Source organism: Petaurus breviceps, unplaced genomic scaffold (genome assembly GCF_028583685.1).
Source record: "Petaurus breviceps papuanus isolate PSGF00001 unplaced genomic scaffold, PetGlider_PUasm1.0 90731, whole genome shotgun sequence".
NCBI lineage: Eukaryota > Metazoa > Chordata > Mammalia > Diprotodontia > Petauridae > Petaurus > Petaurus breviceps.
Window position 1 is genome coordinate 4,447,236 of NW_027187325.1, and position 24,559 is coordinate 4,471,794.

General features: G+C 36.4%; 1 protein-coding gene across 2 annotated transcripts in view; it reads right to left on the reverse strand.

Annotated features, from left to right (window-relative positions):
• CNTNAP5 (contactin associated protein family member 5) overlaps positions 1-24,559 on the reverse strand; it is a 934,370-nt gene that overhangs the window by 817,261 nt on the left and 92,550 nt on the right. The window contains exon 1 of one of the 2 annotated variants that reach the window (XM_069066888.1): positions 5,190-7,288. The exons of the other annotated variant lie outside the window; for it this stretch is intronic. Within the exon in view, the coding sequence (XP_068922989.1) occupies positions 5,190-5,256 (67 nt within the window). The 5' untranslated portion in view covers positions 5,257-7,288. Of the gene's footprint in view, positions 1-5,189; positions 7,289-24,559 lie in introns of those variants that run through there. 2 annotated transcript variants of the gene reach the window in all.

The window sequence follows — 24,559 nt, forward strand, 5'->3', positions numbered from 1 at the left end:
AGGAGGAGGAGGAGGAGGAGGAAGGAAGGAAGGAAGGAAGGAAGGAAGGAAGGAAGGAAGGAAGGAAGGAAGGAAGGAAGGAAGGAAGGAAGGAAGGAAGGGAAACCCCAAACTTTAAGCTCTTATTGTCAATAAGATAAAAGACTAATTCCTTTTACTTCTCTACCTTTATTGACTCTGACTCTCATACCCACTGTATCTGAACAATTTACTGATCTCTGATATCAACCTGACCTTTTTCACATCAATGCCTATTTCTCTTTCCTGGAACTGTCTTCTCCAACATCTCTACCTTATGAAATTTCTTGATTCTTTTAAGATGTGGTTTTACCTCCGCTTTGAACATTTTCTTAATCTTTTGAAGCTTTAACTGAATTCTTCACATCTTTCATAATGCAATTCAATTTTGCCTCTTCATTTTTCACATCATCATTCATGTTTTTATGTGTCTTATCTACTCTATTCAACTGCAAATTTGTTGAGGTGAAGAACTATTTTTATTTATGAATCCTCAGTACCAAAGACAGCGCATTTCTCATACTAATACAAATTTGGATATTTTAATTTTATTTATTTCACCAGGCATGTCCAACCAGAAATCTTCATCTTTTCACCACTCATGAAAAACCCTCCACACACATACATTCCCTCCCTATCTCAAGGCTTTCCTATTTCTCATTATGGGCTCCATCATCCTTCCAGTAACTTGGGCTCGTTTTCAACTTTTTATTCCTTCATTCCACCCCCAACCTTGATATTGAACCAGCTGTAACATCTCGTCTTTTCTAGCCTACAACATTTCTTTTATCTGTCCTGTTCTGTATACTATTATAGACACCATACTAGGAGCCACTTAAAAGATCTTTTGAATAGAAAGTAAGACTTGAAAGAAATATTAGGAAATTTGAACTATTTAATTTGGAATAGTGAAAGTTTATTGAAGCAAATACTGTATTTAAGATTTCTAAGATTCCCATTTATCTGGAGGTTTCAACCTCTCATCACATCTTATCTATACTTACCATCTTCCTCCTTCTCTAATCCATGATGCACAAAGTTACCAAAATCATCTTTCAAAGGCATAAGTCTGACCAGATCACAGGTCCTTACTCACCTCACTCTACTCTCACATGTAGTCTCAGGTCAAAATCCTCTGATGACTTCCTGATACCTCTAGAGTAAAATGCAGACTTTTAAAAAATATGTATTTATTTTGAGTTTTCAATATTCATTTCCACAAGATTTTGAGTTACAAATTTTCTCCCCATCTTTCCCCTATCCCCACCCCAAAATAGCAAGCCTACTGAATACTCCTTCCCTCAATCTGTTCTCTCATATCCTCCCCCATACATCTTATTTCCCAGTTGCATGTAAAAAAAAACAAATTAAAAAAATTGTTTTTAAAACTTTGAGTTCCACATTTTTTTCCCTTCTTCCTCCTCACTCACCCCCACTGGGAAGATAAGCATTTCAATATAGGTTTTACATGTGTAGCTACCCAAATCATTTCCATAGTAGTTATATTGTGAAAGACTTAACTATATTTCCCTCCATCTTATCCTGTCCCCTTTGACCCTATCCCTTTTCAAAAATGTTTGCTTCTAACTACCCTCTCTCCCAATTTGCCTTCCCTTCTATCATCCCCCCTCTTATTCCCTACCCCCCCCCATTTTCTTGTAGGGTAAGACACCCAATTGAGTGTGCATGTTATTCCCTCCTTAAGCCAAATTCAATGAGAATAAGGTTGTCCCATTCCCTTTCACCTTTCTGTTCTTCCCCTCCATTGTAACAGTTTTCTCTTGCCTCTTTTATGTGAGATAATTGACGCTAATCTATCTTTTCCATTCTTCTCTCAATAAATTGCTCTCCCACCTCTTAATTTCATTTTTTTAGATATCATCCCTTCCTATTCAATTCATCCTGTGCCCTCTGACTATGTATACATGAACATACATATGCCCACAATTATATATATATTTATATAGATATACACCCTCCTAAACATACATATGTTATGTATACATAAATACACACACACACACACACACACATATATATATATACACATATATATTCCCTTCAACTATCCTCACACTGAGAAAAGTCTTATGAGTTACAATTATCATTTTTTCAATTAGGAAATGTAAATAGTTCAACTTTAGTAAGTTCTTTATGATTTCTTTTTCCTGTTTACCTTTTCATGCTTCTCTTGCTTCTGGTATTTGAATGTCAAATTTTCTGTTCAGCTCAGGTTTTTTCATCCAGAATGCTTGAAAATCCTCTATTTCATTGAATGACCATATCTTCCCCTGCAGCATTATACTCAGTTTTTCTGGGTAGGTGATTTTTGGTTTTAGTCCTAGCTCCTTTGACCTCCAGAATATCATATTCAGCCCACAGCTCAGTGCAATAGAGCCTTCCTCTCATCCTCCCAGGCTGCCTTCAGGAGGATATTTTTTTTCTCTCCATCATTTTGTGGGTTCTATAGCTCTAAAGTTTCTTTCAGGTCATTTTTTTTACATTTATTGGAAGTGATTAGAGCAGGAGCTCATGCCAAGTTTGTGCTTCTATTCTGCCATCTTGGCTCTGCCCCTAAAATGCAGACTTTTAACCCTGATATTCAAGGCCCTGAAGCATCTATTTCCATCCTTCAGTTTTCCCCCCACCCCAATATTTTTCTTCCTCTTACGTTCTGCACATTTCAGTTATACAGGTGGGTTAGTCCATATCCAAAGTTACATTCCACCCTGTGACTTTCTGCATTCATGCAAGCCTAATCACATGCCTAAAACATATTTCTTAATCTCTGTCTGATACAATACATCTTTTTCTCTCTTCAATGCTTAGCTCATATTCCATATCCTCTGTGAAACTTTCTGTAAAGTTTTCTATTGCCATTGCCCTTTCCTACCTCAAATTGCTTTGTTTTCTATGTATCTGAACACATACTTTACACCCATAGCAAAATACCTGTTCCTTTAGGGCAAGGTGGTTTTTATTTTTGTCTCATCAGTACCTACAATTGGATCTCACTTTATACATTGTAGGCCCTTAAGGTTTGTTGAATTTAATTAAAATATTTCAATATTCCACTTTTTATGCTTCCCACAGCTCACATAAGGCTTCCCCATAGTTAGCCCACATTAATAAAGGCAAATGTGATTCTCTTTAAAATGCATAGTGACCAACTAGCCTAATCTGTGAGCCATAGTGGGGAGAAACAGTGACAATGTATTGAGCACCTACTCTGTTTAACATAGACACTTTCAGCACTAATTATAGAAGCAGGTATAGCATATCCCTAGAACCTGTTTGAGGAAACTGGGCACATACATAAAAAGACAATACTACAAGGGACCATATAAGTGTCAAATAACTGGTTCAGACAGAAAGTGCTGCAAGGATTAGGAGGAAATCAAAAGTAGTATAGGCACAATGAAATTATCATAGAGGAGGTAAAATGAGCTGAGACTAAAAGGGTCTTTAGGCCTTATGAGAAGAGAGAGGGAGGACATTTCAATCAGAGGGAATGATGTGAAAAAGGTCTCTCAAGTTAAAAAAAAATCCTGTTAATCTAATGTCTCCTCTCCCCATACTTTCAAATGTAATTGATTTTAGTTTGCAGGTCAGCGGAGGCATGGAATGTCAGAAACAAATGTGCAGTTTCCCAAATGCAAACCAGCCTACTCTGTCCTGCCTATTTAACTCTGTGTGTGGCTTACTGTCCATCTGTAGTACTGTCCCAGACTTATGTACTAATCTAATGATTCAAAGGCTTACCCACTCACTCGTATGTCATAACTTGCATTTTTAATCCATGTATAGATGGTTTTTTTTTTGATTGATTGTTCTCTTTCAAATCATCATAGATTCGTTAGGGTAGATTTTGTAATTTTTTCAAACTTTATGGCTTCAGAAAAATATTATAAGTATGATTCATTAACAAGAGCACCCAGAAAGTACCTCTGTAAGGAATCTTCAATTAATCAGAAAACATTTATTAATTGCCTGGTATGGGAAAGACATTGGGCTAGTCACTCAAGATATATAAAGACACAGTTCCTGCTCTCAAGGAGTTTATATTCAATTGGAGTAGACTATGTTTATGTATGTGTATGTATGTGTGTATGCAGGTATGTATAAATTACCTGCATACACACATACATACAGGTAAAGTGGGATTGATGCAATAGTATTGGGGGTAACAGTCATCACATAGAAAGTGGCCTTTCAGCTGAATTTTGAAGGAACAAAAGGATTTTAAGTGAATACATTTGAGGCATGGAGGACAAGCTGTGCACAGGGATCGGTTGTGGAGTATGGGGTAGGAAGTATATCCTCCATGATTACGGCAAGTCCCTTTATTGAGTATTACTCTGTTTTATGCTTCTTAATGTTAGTAATCAGAGGGCCATTAAATAGGGTTCTCTGTGGTGAGGATTAATTAGAATAATTTGTTATGAAAGCTCTTTGACAAGTATAAATAGTTCAACAAATGTAAAAATGTAACGATATTCATCTACTTTCTTTTGTATTAGGACAGTTCTATTACGCATCTAGACAGTTATGGGAATGGGCTACCATGTTAAATAGTGAGTGCCCCTTTTGGGAGGTCTTTAAGCAGAAAATGAATGGGCACTTCTTTCAGATCTTGTAGGGGAAATTCCCATTAATTACAGTTAGTTTGTACTAGGTAATTTCTGAAATCCCTTCTGAGGTTGTAGGATTCTTTGATTGCAATGGCAAGTAAGGATCAACCTTAGCTGTCCATCATTGAACACAGAATTCTATACATATTAAGTGCTCAAGAGAGGTTTATAGTCTTATATAATAGCAAACACCAAATGTAGTTACTGTCTTCCTATTAATGAAAACTATGTGTCAGATGATCCAAAAAAAATCACACATGCTGTTAATGTTAATTATTTTCCCTCCCTTATATATTTTTTTGTAAAAGGCTGATTCCTGAATGCATCTCTCACTAGGGTCTCTTGGTAAAAGCTCCACACAGTATTCACATCCTGCTGCCTGAGTCCTGCATTTCCACAGTATGGGGGATTTGATTCAAACTTGCTGGCAGGAAGACAAATGACATGGCAGTGGTGGCTGATACCCCAAATCCTATAAAACCACTGGGGGAAGTGGTACAAAAAAGGAAGAGGGTAAAGAAGGGAGATTCACTGACTTACCCTGTGAAGCCCATGGAAACGGGTATATGAGCAACAGGCTTTCCCTCTGGGCCTGACCGGGACACATTGTGAGCTGTGAGCTGTGAGGGGCCCATGATCGGGAAGAGATTGTTTTGGCTGCAATAGAAGATGCACAGGTGGCCTAGGCAGCTGCACATTATTTAGTGTTTGCTGGCTCCATAAAAGCTCCAGGAATTTTATTTTTATAGTCTGCACAGTGGGAAGGAGGAATAGGAAGCACTGGAGGCCTGGCTGATGTTATTTCTCCCTTGGATTCACATTTTTCTTTCATGCTGGCACTCAGGACTAGTAATAGGCAGTTAAGAAGTTTTTCCTTTTGCTGGAAAGTTTCCCAGCAACACATGAGCCGAGAAGGGAAGCATGCTTTTTACACTTATTACTGATCTTTCCGAGCTTTCTGAAACAAGACTACCCAGGGAGACTCTGACCAACTTGCCTTTGTTATTTTATCTTCTCCTTCTACCCACATTTAGAATCAAGTCCATCTTTCTTATTCTTTCTGTGATTTCAAGCACATGAGGGCAAGTTTCCATAAAACAAGACAAATTAAATATCTTTTTCTTTTTTTCTCAGGATAAATCCAATCAAACTTAATGTCCATGTCACTCTCTATTTCCCTTTCCAATTTCCTTTCATAATAATAAGCATCACTGGTTGTGTGGGGTCAAAACATGCCACCACCTTCTCTTTAGTATTTCCACAGAAAGTTTTCAACCCCAAAACTTAGAGAAGCAAAGAACTCAGAATATACAGAGGCAAAATAGAATCAATAATTAATTAAAGTGTTGCAAAAGACCTATCACTATTCCTTATCCATAGTATCCAATTAATAATGATTTATTGAATTGAAAACAGAATCTGGGAGGAATAAGGAAATAGGGCACATTTAGTCTATAATTAGAGAAACCTTTATCAAACAAATTATAACTTTATTACTACTAGAATTCCCGTTTATGTGGAATTCAAACAACCAGAAATGTAAAAAAGAAAAAAAACCTTGGATTATTTTTCATATTATTTTATTTTTTTGTCTGTTTGTTTTGGAAGGTAAATCTCATATCCCTACGATCTTTTGAGAATGGGAGAAATGCCAAGTAAACCAGTTGGGTTTACTTTTCCAAAGTTTTTGCTTCTACCCCTGAATCACTAGAGACACAGGGCAAATTCTATATATCTGTAGCAATATTTAATATTAACCAACATTCATCATTTGGACCTAAAGATACTACAAGACTTTGGAAAGTGATTCATAGCAATCATAGATTCTCAGGGCTGAAAGAGACCTTGGTGCCCATCTCTTTCCATCTCCCACATGAGAGTGGAATCTTCTCAGTAACTTTCTTTATAGGTGATCTTGCAGTCTCCTATTAAATACCATCAAAGATAGAAAATTCACTACTTCATATGGACTCCTTTTAGTGACATGTTCTTGACAATCCATTTCTAATTGTAGCTGATAAAAAGAGGATGCTGAAACAGAATTTTAGTTAAGCCAAAGGAAAAATATTTTGCTTGTAAAGATTGACTATTTGGTACATACAGAGATCATGGATTTTCTGAGGCATCCAACAATGTTTCCTATCACACACCTGCTGCTCTAATGTATAACAAAAACAAACAAAACAAACAAAAAAACCCAACAGCAAACACTGGATTGTTCTACTGTAACATGTAGTCCTTTGGTGATGGGATTTTTTTTCTTACAATGCCTCTTTCTTCTTCCCCTACTTCTATGCATCCTTCAAGGAAACTTGGGTATATAAGCATAGGATCAAGTACCACTTCACCCACAGATCCTTCCGTGATGAGCCCATATAGTTTCTGTATATATCTGAATTCATTATCTGAATGACAATTCTATCCTTACTGTGATTACTGAGTTTGTATCCTGCCTCAATCATTAAGTAACAGGTGACTTTGGGCAAGTCACTTGACCTGTGTCTGTCCCAGTTGACTCATGTAAAATAAAATTAATAATAGCACCTATCTCCAAGGATTGCTATGAGGATCAAACAAGGTAACACTTATAAAGTTCTGTGAAAACCATAAAGCACTATTTAAGGGATAATAATTATCATTCATTTGCCCAATTTGAAAGTTATTGAAACTCAGAATTTTTTTTCCTTTCTAGCTCAAATACCTCCTGATCTATAAAGTGTTCCCTTATTCTTCATCTGATTTCATAGCTCTGTCTTCCTCTTGTTGAAGGGCCTTTACAATAGAGAACTAGTTTTACTTATTTTGGTCTTTCTCCCAACACCTTACCTTGGCAAATATTTGATATCATGACTGAATAAAGATTTTATCCTGCATTGCACTTCACACAGAGATAGTAGCTGTAGAATAAACACCCATGGCTAGATTGTTGAAATTTCACTCTTCTAGGAGACAAAAATGAATAAAGATGACTCCCTAACATATCGACAACTCTTGGAGAGATTCATTCATTGATATACAGGAACGATCTTCTTATCTAGAAATAAGTGTTAGAGAACCCACAGACATTCAAAAGGCTCTGGATGCAAAAGGAGCTCCAAAAAGCTTTAAAAAATAAAAACACCATATCTCTATTCACTAGCAGAAAAAAAATCTAAGAAGAGAAGTTTTAAGAATATCCCTGTCACACTGTGTTAGATCATTTACCTACATTAAAAAAAAGAAAACAAAAACAGGAAAGAATGCTCTGATTGCGTGGTTGTGTCATTCTTCAACTACACCATTCTTCTCTTTTACCATAGGTTCCCTATGAACAGAGACTATTCTTTCCCTTTCTTTGTATCAAGGGCACTAAACAACATGCACCAAAAAATTTTATTGACTGATTGGCTGAAAAATTGCCAGGGACCTAGAAACCTAATGTTCTAATACTGATTTGCTCTCTGGACTGGAAGAGATGCATCACTTTCTCTGTGCTTTGGATTCTTTGTCTCTTAATAGTGATCATGATCTCTCCTGTAGCAAATTGATTTTCTGGGAAGATATACATACATATATACACCCATCCATCCATATATGTATATATCCACATATACACATGTATGTGTCTATGTATGTATGCATACATTAAAGTACTTATGAAAAGTAAAATTACTGTGTAAAGGTAAGGTATCTTTAACTCAATACATAAGCAATTAGAAATGTGTCAGGTGTACCCTAGTTACAGGGACTATAAACATATATCAGATTTGAACTGCTTACAGTAGAATTCAAAGCTTATAATTTAAAACCTATTACTTTTAAACACCTAGTCCCTCCTTAATAATTCATAATAAAAATTGGGTATGGTTTTCTCTGAAATAGCTTTGTGTTTATTCAATAACAACAGTTACCAATGAGAGACCAAAGGAAGTAGATAATTGTAGAGAGACTTCTCCTTTACCACTCTCTCCAGAACACTGAACACTAAGAAATTAAAAATCATCTCAAATGAAGTGTGCAATCAGTGACCCTTCAAGTAAGGAGACCACCAAGATTATTCTCTAACTACACACTTTGAACACATGATCCTTGAGGGCAGTGCTGTCTTACCTTTGTCTTTGTATACTCATTGCTTAACACAGTTTCCTTGAATGTAGTAAGTACTCAATAAATGATGTTTTGTTGATTTTGAGTCAATGATCATAACCTCTCTAGGCCATGGTTTCCTCATTTCAAAAATAGATGAATTAAATCTACCATACATGGTTGAGGAGAAGTTTATGAGAAAATAGATGCAAAACACTTTGTGAACATGAAAGTACTAAAGGTCAGTTATCATTATCATTAAAATCAACATTATTATATTTATGGGTGTAGGATACTCAAAGAGATTGATGGAATACTGAATAACTCAAGAATCACAGAATCTAAAAGTTGAATGGGACCTTGAAGATGAAGACTTAAAACTCATTCAACAACAACCCCAAGGGGTCACCCATGCTATGCTTGATGACCTCCTATATTGGAGAATGGAGAAACTTCAGCCCATTCTTCTTTTAGATCACTCTTATAAGGAGTCAATGAGGGTTTTTGTCAACGGGGTAAAAGTCATCACCACAGACAGAACTTTTTTGGCTTATAAATATGGGAATTATCTCTAGGAGGATGTAGGAAAAAGGTCTTTGGGGAGAGGTTGCAAAATTTCAGATGAAAAAAATTAGATCTAGTATAGGTACAGAGGCAGAAATAAATACAATGTGTATGAAGGACAGCAAAGAGACATGACTGAATTGGAAGATTGGTCTTTAGACTTTATCTGGGAAAACGAGGAATTAGTAAATTTCAGAATTTCACAATGTAACAGATATAATGCATCTCACCACACTCCTTTTCAATAATAAAAGGAGAGGGGGAAGAAAGAGAACAAACATTTATTAAGCACCTATTATTTGCCAACTACTGTTAAGTACTTTACATGCATTATCTCATTTGATACTCAAAATAATCTCATGAATTAGATGATACAATTTCTCTTATTTTAGAGTTGAGGAAACTGAGGAAGATAGAGTTTGAGGGACTTGCCAATGCTGACATACCTAGTAAATGTCTGAAGCTAGATTTGGGCTCAGATCCTTCTTACTCTGGTCACACTTCATACTAAATAGTTCTGCTAAAAATGTACTTCAGCATTGCCAATTTTGTTTAGTTTTAAGATTTTTAGGATATACCTAGTGATACTATTTCTATTTCTGTTTATATAAACGTGATGCCTTTGTTCCTCACTGGAGCACATGATCCTTAAATTAATCTCAAAGATTTTACTGGGATACTGAGAAACAATGACTGAAAAGCAAGACTTTTCCTTATAAAGCCCTTAGCATAGTACCAAGCACAAGGTAGGAGTTTAATAAATGTTCATTGAACTACTAAACCTAGGTCTTGCTGGCTCCAAGATTGGCATTCCAAACACTATACACAATATTTCTGAGGGATCAACACATATGTTAATAATACCATTACAGATGTTTAGAACTAAAAGATAACTAGTCATCTTAAAACTGAGGAAAATAGTGCCTAAGGATGTTAACTAGTTTGTCCAAAGTGACACTCAGTTAAGGACAGAACTGGAACTAGAGATAACATATACAAAATTCCTCCACCCCCTAACAGATGGCACTTCCACTAATTACAAATGCTTGATTTTCTAGGAAGACAGAATATTAGAATACAAACAATTATTGATTTTTTAGGGGCATAGATTCACTCCATAACTGCCTAACATTTCTTACTTGCCCTTTGGCTGCCCCAATGTAATTGATACCTCCACAAAAGGGTGAATGGAGCAGCCAAAGCATGGGGATTGGGGACTGAGTAGAAGGAAGGAAGCAAGAGACATTCAAGTGTTCTTTGTGTTACAGAATAATCTATAAATGCTCCATGGGGAAAGAAGTTGTAATAAAAGGAAGACTTTGTCTTGCATGTACCTTTCAATTATGCATACCATCTTCTGGTCCCAGGATTATGCACGATTGAGTTTGATTAGTTTGTACATTTGTCTTTTTGTAGATAGAAGTAGACAATTGGTATTTTATTAATAGAAGTTTATCCTTCTAAATGGGAATACTTTATCCTAAGAGAAGTGATATAAAATAAATTAAAAGAGAGTTTACTATAGAATACACCCTATTTAAAATTAGATTTCTGTTAATGCAATCACTATTTCTATCCAGAACACATGTTTTTAAGTATAAGTGGCAGAAAGGCCCTTAACCATCATTTTTGATAAATAAATTAGACTGGTGAGTCTCTCTTAATTGTGTTTTACCTTTCCCCCTTAAATGAAATAAACATTATTGACCTTTAATTTTCCATCTGATTGCAACAGGGGTGTGAAATAGATTAAGTAACTAATGACCTTTTGGATTGAACCCCCCAAAAAACTTAATGATGCATTGAGGTAAAAAAAAAAAACAACCCAAAATGTCAACACTGCCCTTGACAAATCAATTTATTCATATATTCATACACACTTCTAAGATATGATTAGGATATTTTTTGGAAGAAGTGTATTATACTGATAATTTTTCAACAAAGAACTCAATTATTGACATATATAATGTGTGTATGTGTGTGTGGACAGAGACAGAGACAGAGACAGACAGAGAGACAGACAGTAAGAGCAAGGTTACTATTTCCTTTAGAAAGTATGGCAAGGTCCTCTCAATACCATGTGGTTCAAAATTTTTTGACCAGCTAATCCATGTCCCATCCCTCCTCCCAAAGATTTTTTTTTTTAATATCAACATAGTTTTCTATTTTTATTGAGATTTTCTTTCTCAATATTTTAAAAGTAAGCATACTTTGCATACAGTGTAAATTCTATTTTGCAAGGATTCAAGGCAACTTAATTTTTTTTAAAGCAATTTGGGTTAAGTAACTTGCTCAAGGTTACATGGCCAGTTATTTCTGGGTGTGGTGCTAAGTATCTGAGCCCAGATTCGATGCCCCAGGTCATCCCGACACTGGGGTCCAGTGCTCTTAGTCGCTGAGCCACCTGGCCACCCCTAAGAAAATGGGGTTAAGTAACATTAGCTCAAGGTTACATGGCCAGGTGTTTCTGGATGGATGCTAAGTGTCTGAGCCCGGATTCGATCCCTGGGTCATCCCTACACTCTTACTCGCTGTGCTACCTGGCTGCCCCGGCAACTAAGTTTTCAACATCTCTTCTGCCCCCAAGAGAAAATCTGTTCAATGACTAAAATTATGGTGTCATTCCATTGATTTTGGAAAACATCTTCTATTTATAGTTTCACTAGCCTACAATTTGGATTCCAGTTACATATTATGAAAATTAAATATTTCAGTTAAATATTGTATATAGTAGCAGAATGGACTACTGAATATAAGTGACCTTGGAGTCAAGATAACCTGAGATCGAGTCTTACTACCAATGGAAGCTGCTTATGTGTCCATGAGCAAGTCAAAATATCTCAAGACTCTAATGAAAAATTGAAGACTCTAAATTACAGATGTATTTCTAATTTGCATTGCTGGAAAGAGTTTCTACACCAAGGATTCGCTATGCCAACAAAAATATAGGGTCCGAAAGATGAAATTGTATACCAACAACAACAACAACAATAATAATGTCTTACATGTATACAGTACCTAACAATGTATAAGTGATTTCTACACTTCCAGTTCTTCATTTAGTTGTCACAATAGTTTTGTTAGGAAAACATGGAAAATATTGACTCTCTATTATACATAAATAACTTGGGCTATAATTCAATTGACCTGAAATTACACAGCTAGTTACTAGCAGACATGAGATTATATCAGTCTTCTGACCCCTAGGCCAATGCTTATTCTACCTCAACAATATAAGGAATGTCAGACTTATTGAATATTAGAATGGATTACCAAGGGGAATTATAGAATCTCCTTTGAAGGTCACAAGAAAACAGGATTCTTATATGTCCAAATATATCAATGTAAAGCTCTAACTGAATGTAGTAGGATAAGCTAGATGACCTCTTCAGTCTGTTTGAATCATAGTCATCTAAAAGATAGGTTATTTACAATTACTTCAATACTCTTTCAGGGAAAATAGCTTTCCTTGGTTGGATGCTTGTTTTCTTCTAGAACCCTTTTTAATTTTGTTGCATATGTGATATTAATGATTGATATTCAGGTGGAGACTGTGCAATAAATAAATTCGTGATGAATTTTTTTGTAGTCATCTATTTAGGGATGAGTTAGGGATGTAGCCACAGGAGTTAATGAGAAAATCAAGGCAAAGAGTATAGAAAGATAAGAGGACCAGGTCATAGCCTGGAGGCATTTATATATGGAAGTCTTGAAATAGATATGATCTAGTAAAGGAGATTGAGATGGAGAGGTCACTGAGCTTGAAGGACCTGAAGGTAATAGCATGGTGGAAAACAAAAGAAGATAGTATATCCAGAAGAAGGGTTAGTTAAACATGAGAAATACCACAGAAATATCAATAATGATGGAAGAATGTCACATGGTCTAGCAGTTAACATTTCAGAGAAGAGCCACAGTAGAGTGATAGGTTCCAAAGCCAGATGGCAAGGTTTTTTTTTTTTTGCTTTTGGTTTTTGGAGGGGGAAGGCAGGGCAATTGGTCTTAAGTGACTTGCCCAAGGTCACACAGCTAGTACGTGTTAAGTGTCTGAGGTCTGATTTGAACACAGGTCCTCCTGACTCCATGGCCAATGCTCTATTTCCTGTGCCACCTAGCCACCCTGGCAAGGTTTTTTAAAGTTAAGTGAGTAGTATTTTTTTAATGTAAAGTAGTATTTTTTCAAAGTAAAGTATAGTGAGAAATGAAAAGCAATGAGTATAGTCTCTTTTGAGGTGTTTGGTAGCAGAAACTTTTGTATTTATTTATATAACCTACTCACTTACTAGACTGTGAGACCCTTGAAAGCAGAAGGATCTTGTCTTATTTAATAGTTCTGATGTTTCTAAATAAAGCATGGAATGATGAAGACTCAGATTTGTATCCTTCCTATTTATACTAGTTGTGTAAAAATGGTAATATTGTTTAAACTTTCCAAACTTCAATGTCATCATGCTTAAAATGAAGAGAATAAAATCTGTAGTACCTACCAGTCAGGGCTCATGTGATTCCTAAAGGAGACAATGTATATAAAAATCATAACATATCACTTAGTTTTAAAATAATGAGAGGCACTTATGAATAGTATCTAGATAACCAACCATTGAGTCAAGAAAACTAGGGTTCAAGTCTTGCTTCTATTGTGACCCTGAACAAGTAACTTAATTTTTGCAGGTAGCTCTCTAAGATGACATCACATAGCAGGTGCTCATCTGCTAATAGGGAGTTTTCCCCACTCCAATGGAATCATTCACTTGGTTCTAGAAGAGATCTTAGAGGAAATTTAGTTTAAATCTATTCTAAAAAAAATAAGAAAACACAGGTCTTAAGAGGTTATATCCTTGGCCCAATTTCAGACAGGTAGTAAATGCAGTCAGGATTTGACTCATTCCTGTGAATTTAGTACTCTTTCTATTATACCCGGGGTGCTTTCTACTATTGGTCTGCACATAGTAGGTGCTTAACAAATGGTCATTAAAGTCAAATTTATAAATGGAACATTTTCTCATGGTGACAAATGATAAAGCAACCACCACCTCATTCCCCTACTCCTGGGACTCACATGTCTTCATCCAAAACTATTTCTCTGGCACATGATTACACTCTATAAATTCTGGGTATGAGTATCAAACAAATATGGTTGCTGTCTTCTGGGAATATATAGATGATAGGATGCAGACACTTTGTAAAGCTGACTAAAAACAGCAAGCCAAGACGTGATAGTGTTTTAGAGATGGGAGGCAAGTGTAATTGAGTGGAAATGAGAAAGAATAGCTGTGGGAGTAACCCATCCAGAGTGACCAGGAGGAATCTATCAGTTCTTCTCTGATTACTCCTGGAAGCTTTTGTGGGAGATGAAATTTCAGAAACTGCCTGTCAAGCTATAGGAAGAAGCTTTTTCAAGCAAAAGATGATTAATAGCTTAGTGATGAAGAAGTGGGAAGTGTGTTCCTGTGCGTATGTGTATGTGTGTATGTGCATTTGTATGTGTGTGTGTGTGTGTCTATATTTGGGAAGAGGGGGTTAAAATTTGCCTGTGAAGAGAACAAAGAAATGATTTGTCTGAGAAAGTCAAAGGGGAACCCTGGGTAATAACCATTAAGTAAGGTAGTCTAAAGCACTCTAACAACTACTGAGCCACTGTTAAGTTTTATTTGTTAATGCAGCAATTCATTCTTTCATTAAAAAAAATCTTTATTAAAATCCTACTGCCTTTAGACTAAAGTGGTAGGCATTCAGGGAAGATATTAGATTTTGATAAGACATAGACTTTGGTCTCTTGGAGGTAATAATCTTAATGATAGAATAGAGATTTCTGTTGTTATTCAGTTGTATCTGACATTTCATGACTCAATTTGGGGTTTTCTTGGTGAAGGCACTGAAGAGGTTCCCCATTTCCTTCTCCAGGTCATTTTACAGATGAGGAAACTGAGGCAAACAAGTTTGAGTAATTTGCCCAGGGTGAAGCAGCTAGGAAGTGTCTGAGGACAGATTTGAATTCAGGAAGAGGAGTCTTCCTGACTCTAGGCCCAACACTCTATCCACTGTGCCACCTAGCGGCTCATGGAACGGAGATAGCTTGGTGGGATTTCTTTGTGAGTTTTCTAGAATGGGAGGCCCCTCTGACATACTTGTTCTCTATTCTTTTTTTTTATTTTTTCAAATGCTTTATTAAATTCTGATTTACATCATTAATTTCTGCCAGATTTTGAGTTATAAATTTTCTTACCATTTTTCCCCTACCCACCACCCCAAAATAACAGTCCCACAGGATATCCCCTCCTCCAATCTGCTCTCTCCCATATCTTCTCCCATACCCCCTTAGACTTTTCCAGGAGTTCATGGTGTATCTCTATGCCCCAGTGCCTGTATATCTTCTTTCCCAATTACATATAAGATAGTATTAATAATAGTATATATGTATATATAATTTTAAACATTTGATTTTAAAACTTTGAATTCCAGATTCATTCTCTTCCTCCCTTGTCACCCACTCTTCCTGGGAAGATAAGTAGTTCAGTATGGATTGTACATGTGTAGCTAATGCAAAACATTAACATAGTATATATATTGTAAAAGACTGACTATATTTCCCTCCCTCCTACCCACCACCCACTTGTTCTATTCTGTACTTTGATCCTGTTCCTTTTCAAAAGAGTGCTTCCAACTTCCCTCTTCCCCAGCCTGCCCTCCCTTCCATCATCCCCCCTCTCATCCCATTCCCCCTACTCTCCCTTAGGGTGAGATACCCTATTTAGTGTGTATTTCATTCCCTCCCTGAGCCAAATTCAGTGAGAATAAGGTTGATCCATTCACTTTTGCCTTCCTATTCTTCCCCTCCATTGTAACCCTTTTCCCTTTCCTCTTCTTCATGAGATAGTTTACCATATTCTGTCTCTCTCCATCTCCTCTCATTATATTCCTCTCTCACCTCTTAATTTTCCCTTTTAAGTATCATCCCTTCCAATTAATCGGTCCTGTGCTCTCTATCTGTGTATACCTGTAAGCATATATATGTATATATATATACACATACACATTCACACATGTATTCATACACCCATATACCCTCCAATATAGACATGTATACATATATATATATATATATATATATATATATATATATATATATATATTTCTATTCCCTTCAACTATTTTCATACTGAGAAAAGTTTCATCAGTTACAATTTTCATTTTTCCATGTAGGAATGTTAATAGTTCAATTTTGATCAGTGTCTTATGATTTCTTTTCCCTGTTTACCTTCTCAAGCTTCTCTCACTTCTTGTATCTGGATGTCAAATTTTCTATTCAACTCTGGTTTTTTCATTAAGAATGTTTGAAAATCCTCTCTTCCATGGAATGACCATATTTTCCCCTGAAACATGATACTCAGTTTTGCTGGGTAGGTGATTCTTGGTTTTAATCCCAGCTCCTCTGCCCTCCGGAATATCCTATTCCAGGCCCTTCGATCCCTCAGTGTAGAAGCTGCCAGATCCTGGGTTATCCTGATTGTGTTTCCACAATATTTAAATTGTTTCTTCCTAGCTGCTTGTAATATTCTCTCCTTGATCTGGGAATTCCGGAACCTGTCTATAATATTCCTAGGAGTTTTCTTTTTGGGATCTTTTTCAGGAGGTGATCGGTGGATTCTTTCAACCTCTGCAGGCCAGGCGCTGAAGATGCCAAGTGTCACTGGCTGTGGGGGGTTTCTCAGTGGCTTCTCGCTCTGGGGACAAAAGCTGATATACTCCCAACTACTGGTCCCAAAGTCTACACTGTACTGTCCTTCGCATCTATGTGTTGATAAATCTGGAAAGGGCCACAGCTGCTGGTGATCTAGAGTCCCTCCAGCTGGTGGCTGGTCAGGCCCATCCTGGAGCTAAAACTTTGGCTTGCAAGTGGCTGGGCTCGCCTCCCAGAGCCCTGCGCTGGCCGATTCCTGCCAGCCTGCCGGGCTGCTCTCAGTGGGGTGTTAGCTTCTCTGTGTCATTTTGTGGATTCTGCAGCTCCAAAGTTTGTTTAGAGTCCCCTTTTTACAAGATTGGGGAAGGTGGAAGCTGGAACCCAGCAGAGGTCCTGCTTCTACTCCGCCATCTTGACTGCTCTCTCTTCTTAATTTATGACAGGTAAGTTAAAGAACAAAGTGCTCATATCTCACTTTATTTGCTATAAGAAAAGAAAGTGTCCCTTTCATTTCATTGCCAGAAGAAAATAAATGCTAAAGATAGAGAAGCTAAAATCCCAAAGACCCTAAAGGAAGAAGTTTAAGTCAACTTCAAGGAGAAAAAATGATGCAAGACTGCCAATTTGCAAAAAGTCCTAGGGCAGATGTCCTAAATGATGAAAGTATGCTCAAGGTCAAATGAAGTTCCCAAATTTGAGATTCTTGGAACTGGATTTGGCAGGTATAAGATCAGTTAGATGAACAGTTTTGATGGCAGTACTAAAAGTGGGAACTCTTAATTACTGAGTGACTGGATGGTACCGTACTTTGGATTGTTTATTTGTTTGGGCCAAGTCAATGTTTTACTGATGTGTAATTGAGTGGGAAGCAGTGGATTGTGACTGTATGCTATGATTCACTTTTACTTGGTGACAACTTGGAGATACAGGCAAAATGTGTTTTGGTAATACAACTGTAAGATACTTAGCTTTTAACCCAGGTCTAAAATAAAATCCTTTAAAAAGAAATAAAGTGATGTTGGTATTTCATGTAGCAGTGTGACAGTAGGAAGAGTAAAGATATTGGAGTCAGAAGACTTTGTCCCTAGTTTGAGTTAAGTCACTAGTTGGCTGTATGGTAACAACAGCAATAACACTGGTATTTATATAGCATTTTAAAGTTTGCAGAGCATATGATATATGTTATCTCATTTCATTCTTACAGTAACCCTTTGAATTAAGCACTGTTTTCTCTATTTCACTGATAAGAAAATTTAGGCTGAGAGAATCTATGCGATTTGTCCAAGAACACACAACTAGTATATGAACATGGTAAGAATGGAATGCAGGGCTTCCTTACATCAAGTCCAATATTCTATCAACAGTGCCATCTAGCTCTATTGATCTTAGGGAATGTGGAAATGTAGAGTGTCTCACAAGGGTAATATAAAATAAGTTTGGAAAGATAAGCTGGAGTCATATTTGAATAGCACGAAAATTCCCAACAGATTAGTTGGTATTTTATTTTAAAAGCAGTGGGGAGCCAATAAAGATTTTCCTCACCTTTCTTGACCACTCTGCAACCTTCAATGCTATCCGTCACCATTTTCTCCTTCATACTTTTTTTTTTCTAATCTAGGTTTCTGTGACACTACTCTGTCCTCATTCTCCTCCCACTTCTTTGACTACTTCTTCAAAGTCTCCTTTGCTAGATCAAAGTCCAGGTCGTGACTGGTAATGGTACTTCCCCCCACATCCCCTATGATCTGTCCTGAACCTCTTCACTTCTCTATATGTACTATTTTGCTTGGCAATTTCTTCAGATGCTGTGGGTTTAATGATTGCCACTATGCTACTGATGCTCAAATCTACATATCTGGCACTAACTTCTCTCTCGACTTCCTGATTCATATTTCCAACTACTGGATATTCCAAAGAAATCTTGAACACAACATGTCCAAAACTGAACTCATTAGCTTTCCCCACAAACCTTTTCCTAACTTCCCCATTACTATTGATGGTGTCAGCTTCCTTGCAAGCACCTAGATTCAAAACCTAGGCGTGATACTATTCTCTTCACTCTCTCTCACCTCTCCATATACAATCTTTTGCAAGAACTCTACATGTTGCCTTCATAAAATCTCTCATATCCACCTTCTTTTCTCCTCTGATACTCCACCATCCTATTGCAGGCCATTTATCACCTCATACCTGCACTATTGTAATGGCCTACTGGTTGAACTTCCTGCCTCAAGTCTCTCCCCACCCAAGTTTATCATCCACTCAGTTGTCATACTTATCTCCATAAAGTACAAATCCCTCCCCATATTCAGTGAACTACAGTGTCTCCCTGTCATTTGGCATTCATAAGCTGGCTTCCTCTTCCCTTTCCAGGGTTCTCAAAATTTACTCATTTCCATATGCTCTTCAATTCAGTGATAATGGCCTCCTGGTTCGTTCTCACTGGATATCTATCTCCTGACTCAATAAAGTCTCACTGTTTCCCATATCTTGAATGTTCTCCCTCCTTATCTTCTCATCCTGTTTTCCATGGTTCTCTTGAAGTCCCAGCTAAAATTTCACTTTCTACAAAAAGTCTTTCCTGATCTCCCTCAATAAGAGTCCCTTCTTTCTGTTGGTTATTTTCAAATGTATTATGTATATAGCTTGTTTGTCCATCTTTACTTACATGCTGTCTCCCTCATCAGACTCTGTGCTCCTTAACATTAGAAACTGTCATTTGCCTTTCTTTGAATCCTTATCTCTTAGTATAGTGACTGCCACATAGTAGGTGCTTAATACTTTTTGACTCACTGACTCTTTGGGCTTCAGTTTCCTCATTTATAAAATGAGAGGGGTGCATGAGATGATCTTCCAGATGCCTATGAGTTCTTAATCTATGAGCTTGGGAAACAGAAAAAAAGCATGCCTTGAGCAGATTTCTCAGAAGAATATAGAAAATCCTGACAACAAGAAATATATACATACATGAACATGTATCTACACACACTTATATGTATGTGTGTATATGTTTGTGTGGATGTATAAATAGGTATACAATTTCCCCTCAGATATCTGTAAGGTTTGCATCTTTGTTCAAACATTCTAGTCAAATGATCGTGAGGCTTCCTAGAGTTCTCCAAGACATTCGTTGTGTCGCTTCAACACAGTGTAATGGAAAGAGCCTCGGTCTTAGAATCAGCTGACCTGTCTCTGAACCTTGACACTGCTGACTAATTGTTGTGTGACCCATTTCCCTCCACTATGAGTGACCTCATTCAAGAAAAGTGGGATGTAACTAGATGTTCTCTAACCTTTCTTTTAGCTATAAATCTTACAATGAATATCACCAAAATGCAGGTAAAGAAAGCATTATTATCTCCCAGCATACAGGTAAAGAAAACAGACTTCTAGAGCTAACATGACTAACTTCAGTTGACAGTGTTATCTTTTGGCAAAGCCAGGACTAGAATTCATTTCTCCAAATTCCTGTATTGGTCTATTCACTATACCACTGCTTAACAATGACAATAAGTGGAAAAGTGATGAATCCCAAGGCTCCTTGCCACCTGACCCACTGCTATGCTCTCCAAACCCCTGAAGACTGCCGTAAGCTTGCATATGTACCTAAAGGATTCCTGCATCTTGCCATTTGCACAAGTTCTACTTTTTTTAGGACTTCTGAGGCTGTAGCTGTACTCTAATGTCTCTATTGCCTCACATGAAGGATTGTATATCACATTTTCTATTTGCATTCCCAGGGCCTATCATAATGTTTGATACACAAAAAGCATTAATAAATGTTTTTCATTCACCCATCATTCACTCATTCTCTCATCTACAACCCTATTTAGATGCTCATATTAAGCCTTCAGAAGACCCACTTTGAAGGGCAATGTCACTATTACTAATTATTAGAACAATATGTTCTGAAAAGTAATTTTACTTAAAGCAACACTGGTACAATGTTGTTATTAGAGCAATATCACCACAATTGTCTTTTTCTAGTCCCTACTTAAGTGAAAACATGTCTAATAAGGAAAAAAAAGAGGATGAAATGTTATGTAAGAGTAAATGGAGCAGGCACTAATTCTGAAATAAATCATTCATTCATTCAGCAACAATGCATTGAGTACTATATCTTGACTTCTTCAGTAGGCATGTAGAGATTTAAAAAATAGCAAAGATTATTTGCTGAAAGAACTTACAGCATTTAAAAAAATATAAGACATAAATATATATATATATATTATATATAATGCCAGTCATATGACAGGTTTTCATTAAATGAAATTAGTGATAAGGCAAAAATAGTTTAGGAGGGCAAGGGATATAGCAATTGGGATGGGTTGCATAATAAGTAAAGATTTCATAGAAAAGAGGTGTTTCATGTATAACATATCAAATTGCTTGCTTTCTCAGTGAGGGAACTTGTGGAGGGAGGAAGGGAGAGAATTTGGAACTCAAAGTTTTAAAAAAATGTCAAAAATTGTTTTTACATGTAACAGGAAAAATAAAACACTAAATAAATAGAAAAAAAACAGTGATGTTTGGGCTAGACCTTTAAGGATGGGGAAGATACAGAAACTTTGGAATCGGAGGAGTCTGATATCAGGCCAGGTGGAATGCATACCACATGTCAGAGTGGAAATAATAAAAGCCTACGTTTATTGGTCTAGGTATAATAATAGATTTCGATGGGAAGCTATGAGCATAATGATTAGTTAGATAAAATGCTTAATTATGAAAGTCCTTGAATGACAAACTGAGGAATTTGGAATTCATTTCATAAGCAATGGAGGTAGTTAAAGAGGTAAGTTTATTCCTTAATATCAATTAACGAATCAGTTTCATACAAGAAAAATCATTGAGAGGAAATCTTGAAATGAGAGAGAACTTCTTTCCTGATCCCTTCCCAATAAGACTTGCCAAATCTCCAATCAATAATTATACAGAGGAAACCCAGTAAAACATTGCTGTCACAAATGATCACTTGAAATGTAATGGGAGAGAAAAAAAAAGATACAATATACATGCTTTACATATTTATGATTTGTAGTTTTCAGCAACAAATCTGTTCCAACTGAAAGGAAAGCATGGCCATTTTTTCCCCAAAACTATAACTAAAATAGTATCTAATGGATTTGATTTGGGAAAGATGTTGTCCATCTGAAATGTAGATGATATTCTAATCCCAGATTTAAAGCTGAAAGACAGTTTTTGTTTTACTTTATGAATTGAATATTTTATAATTCTTGCAGAGCTGTGGGGCCTAATGATAGTATCATTTTACTTCCTTTGAATAGTGACAGAAAAGGTTTTTTTAGAAAGAATGGTAGGGCCAATGCCACCGACTTCAAACCAAAATCCAATGGATTAAGAAGGTTTTGAACTGATTTTTTATGCTGATTCATCCCCCTCTTTTGATGTGGTGTATGATCTTTCTAGTTTAAATAAGAACTTTATTGTGACCAACCTCATGCATATTACTATAGCAAATTTTATTCTTGTATCTGATAAAAATGTTACATATATATTGTGCATGCATATATACACACGTATTATATGCATAAATATACACATGCATATATACATGTATATTTTATAAGGTTTCCTAAAATTCTCAGTGCAGTTTAAAATTTTAATAGCTTGTTCTATCACATCTTAGACATGAGAGTTAGATTCTATATACATCTAGCTAGATTCTATATACATCTAGCTAGATTATATATATATATATATAGTAGCATTTTTAAAGTGTGATGTTATATATTTGTGTATATACAGGTACATGTACATCTGTCTACATTCATAGTAGGGGCAGCTAGGTGGCACTGTGGATAAAGTCCTGGGTCTGGAGTCAGGAAGACTTGAATTAAATTTAGCTTCAGCAATTTACAAGCTTTATGACCACAATGAAGTCACTTAACCTCTGTCTGCCTCAGTTTCCTCAACTGAAAAATGAGAAGAATAATAGTATACACACACACAGACACACACACATACATGTGTGTGCATCAACATTTCTAAGATATAATAGAATATAATGCTGCTTACTATTTCAAACTCTTGTTATAAACTACTGACCCACAAAAACAACCTCTTTCATATGCATCTAAGAATATAATCCCAGTAAGAAGCAAAGTCCTCTGAGAAGGGTTATATTTTAAGTTTTTATCAGACATTGAGATTTGTGTGTGTGTGTGAATAAGTTGTATATATTCTTGAGTAAACCTTTCTAAGCAAATAAGTAGAGCTAATTAGGGCCTTATGCTTTGGACCTTTACCCTTTGATAGGGTAAGAGTGCACAACTTGGAGGGAGCTAGTAGCAAATAAATGTTTGCCACTTTCACACTTTGGTTAAAATTTTTGAGAAAAGTCATTGAATTATCATCAAGTAAAAATGTAAAAAAAAATCATCTCTCACTGAATTTTCCATTTTATGGAGATGCTAGATCTTGGGAGATCATGCAATTGTTATATTCTTACTAGATAAGAACATTCATTCAAAATGGAGTCATTTTATTTCTGTCGTGTGTGTGTGTGTGTGTGTGTGTTTTCATGTTGCTTCTGATGGTTACAGCATAGCACTATATTCAAAGTTTGTGCTATATTCTAAGTTTGCTTGAATGATAGTAAATCAAACTGTCTTCCTGCTCTAATTTCACTCCTTCTGAATCTGCCCTGATACCACACTGATATTAAATTAATCTTCCTAAAACATAGATCTATTTAAAGAATTACCCTGCCTAGTTCATAGTTTGTCCTTTTTGGATCAGCTAACTTCATTCTGGCCATAGATTGAATCGACAACGATAGGTGTATCAGCAAGCACCCCAGCGTGTCTGCCAACACAGGTTCTTAGATCTGCTTTGTTAAAGGAAAGCAACTCAAAATGGGTTAACAATCTTACTTTAATCAGTCAAATATGTATCGTTTGCCTAGTTCAGGGGAAAAAGGTCAGCACCCCGAACTTCAGAGTATACAGACAGAATTATCAAGACAGAAACAGATCAAGTAGACAGCTTTCCAAACTGTCCAACCATTACATCCATACCAAATCAACATCTGGATTTTTCAAAGTGGGGGGGAGGGGCTCTCAACAAAAAACAGCTTCCCAGAGTCTCATATGATCAAATCACAGAACACTTTTCTAAGTGAGCCCCCCAAACAAAGTCTCACATCAGGGCTTATATAGCCTTCTCCTGGGTCAGAGAATGTAACAACCTTATTGACTCACTGTCCAATCAAGAAGTATCTACTGAAAAACAAGCCTCCCACCCCAGGCTCTAGGTGCACTTTAGCCTAGGAGCAGGGAAGATCTTCAAATTTGCATTTCTATTACAATAGGCAAGCATTTTGTTTAAAAACAAATAAATTTTTTAAAAGTGTGGAATATAGTGGGGTCCTAGCCTTTTAGAGAGTAAGGATTATTCATTTCAAGCTCATCCCAACTCCTGGAGAGAGGGGAGTTGATAGAGAGGAATGACAACTCAAAGTATAAAGCATAATATTGACACAGCATCATCATTTTCATATTTTTCATTACTGTATCTAGTAATCATTCCTTCCTTCATCTCATATCAAGATCTAATCCTGTTTAATATCTCATTCTCACAG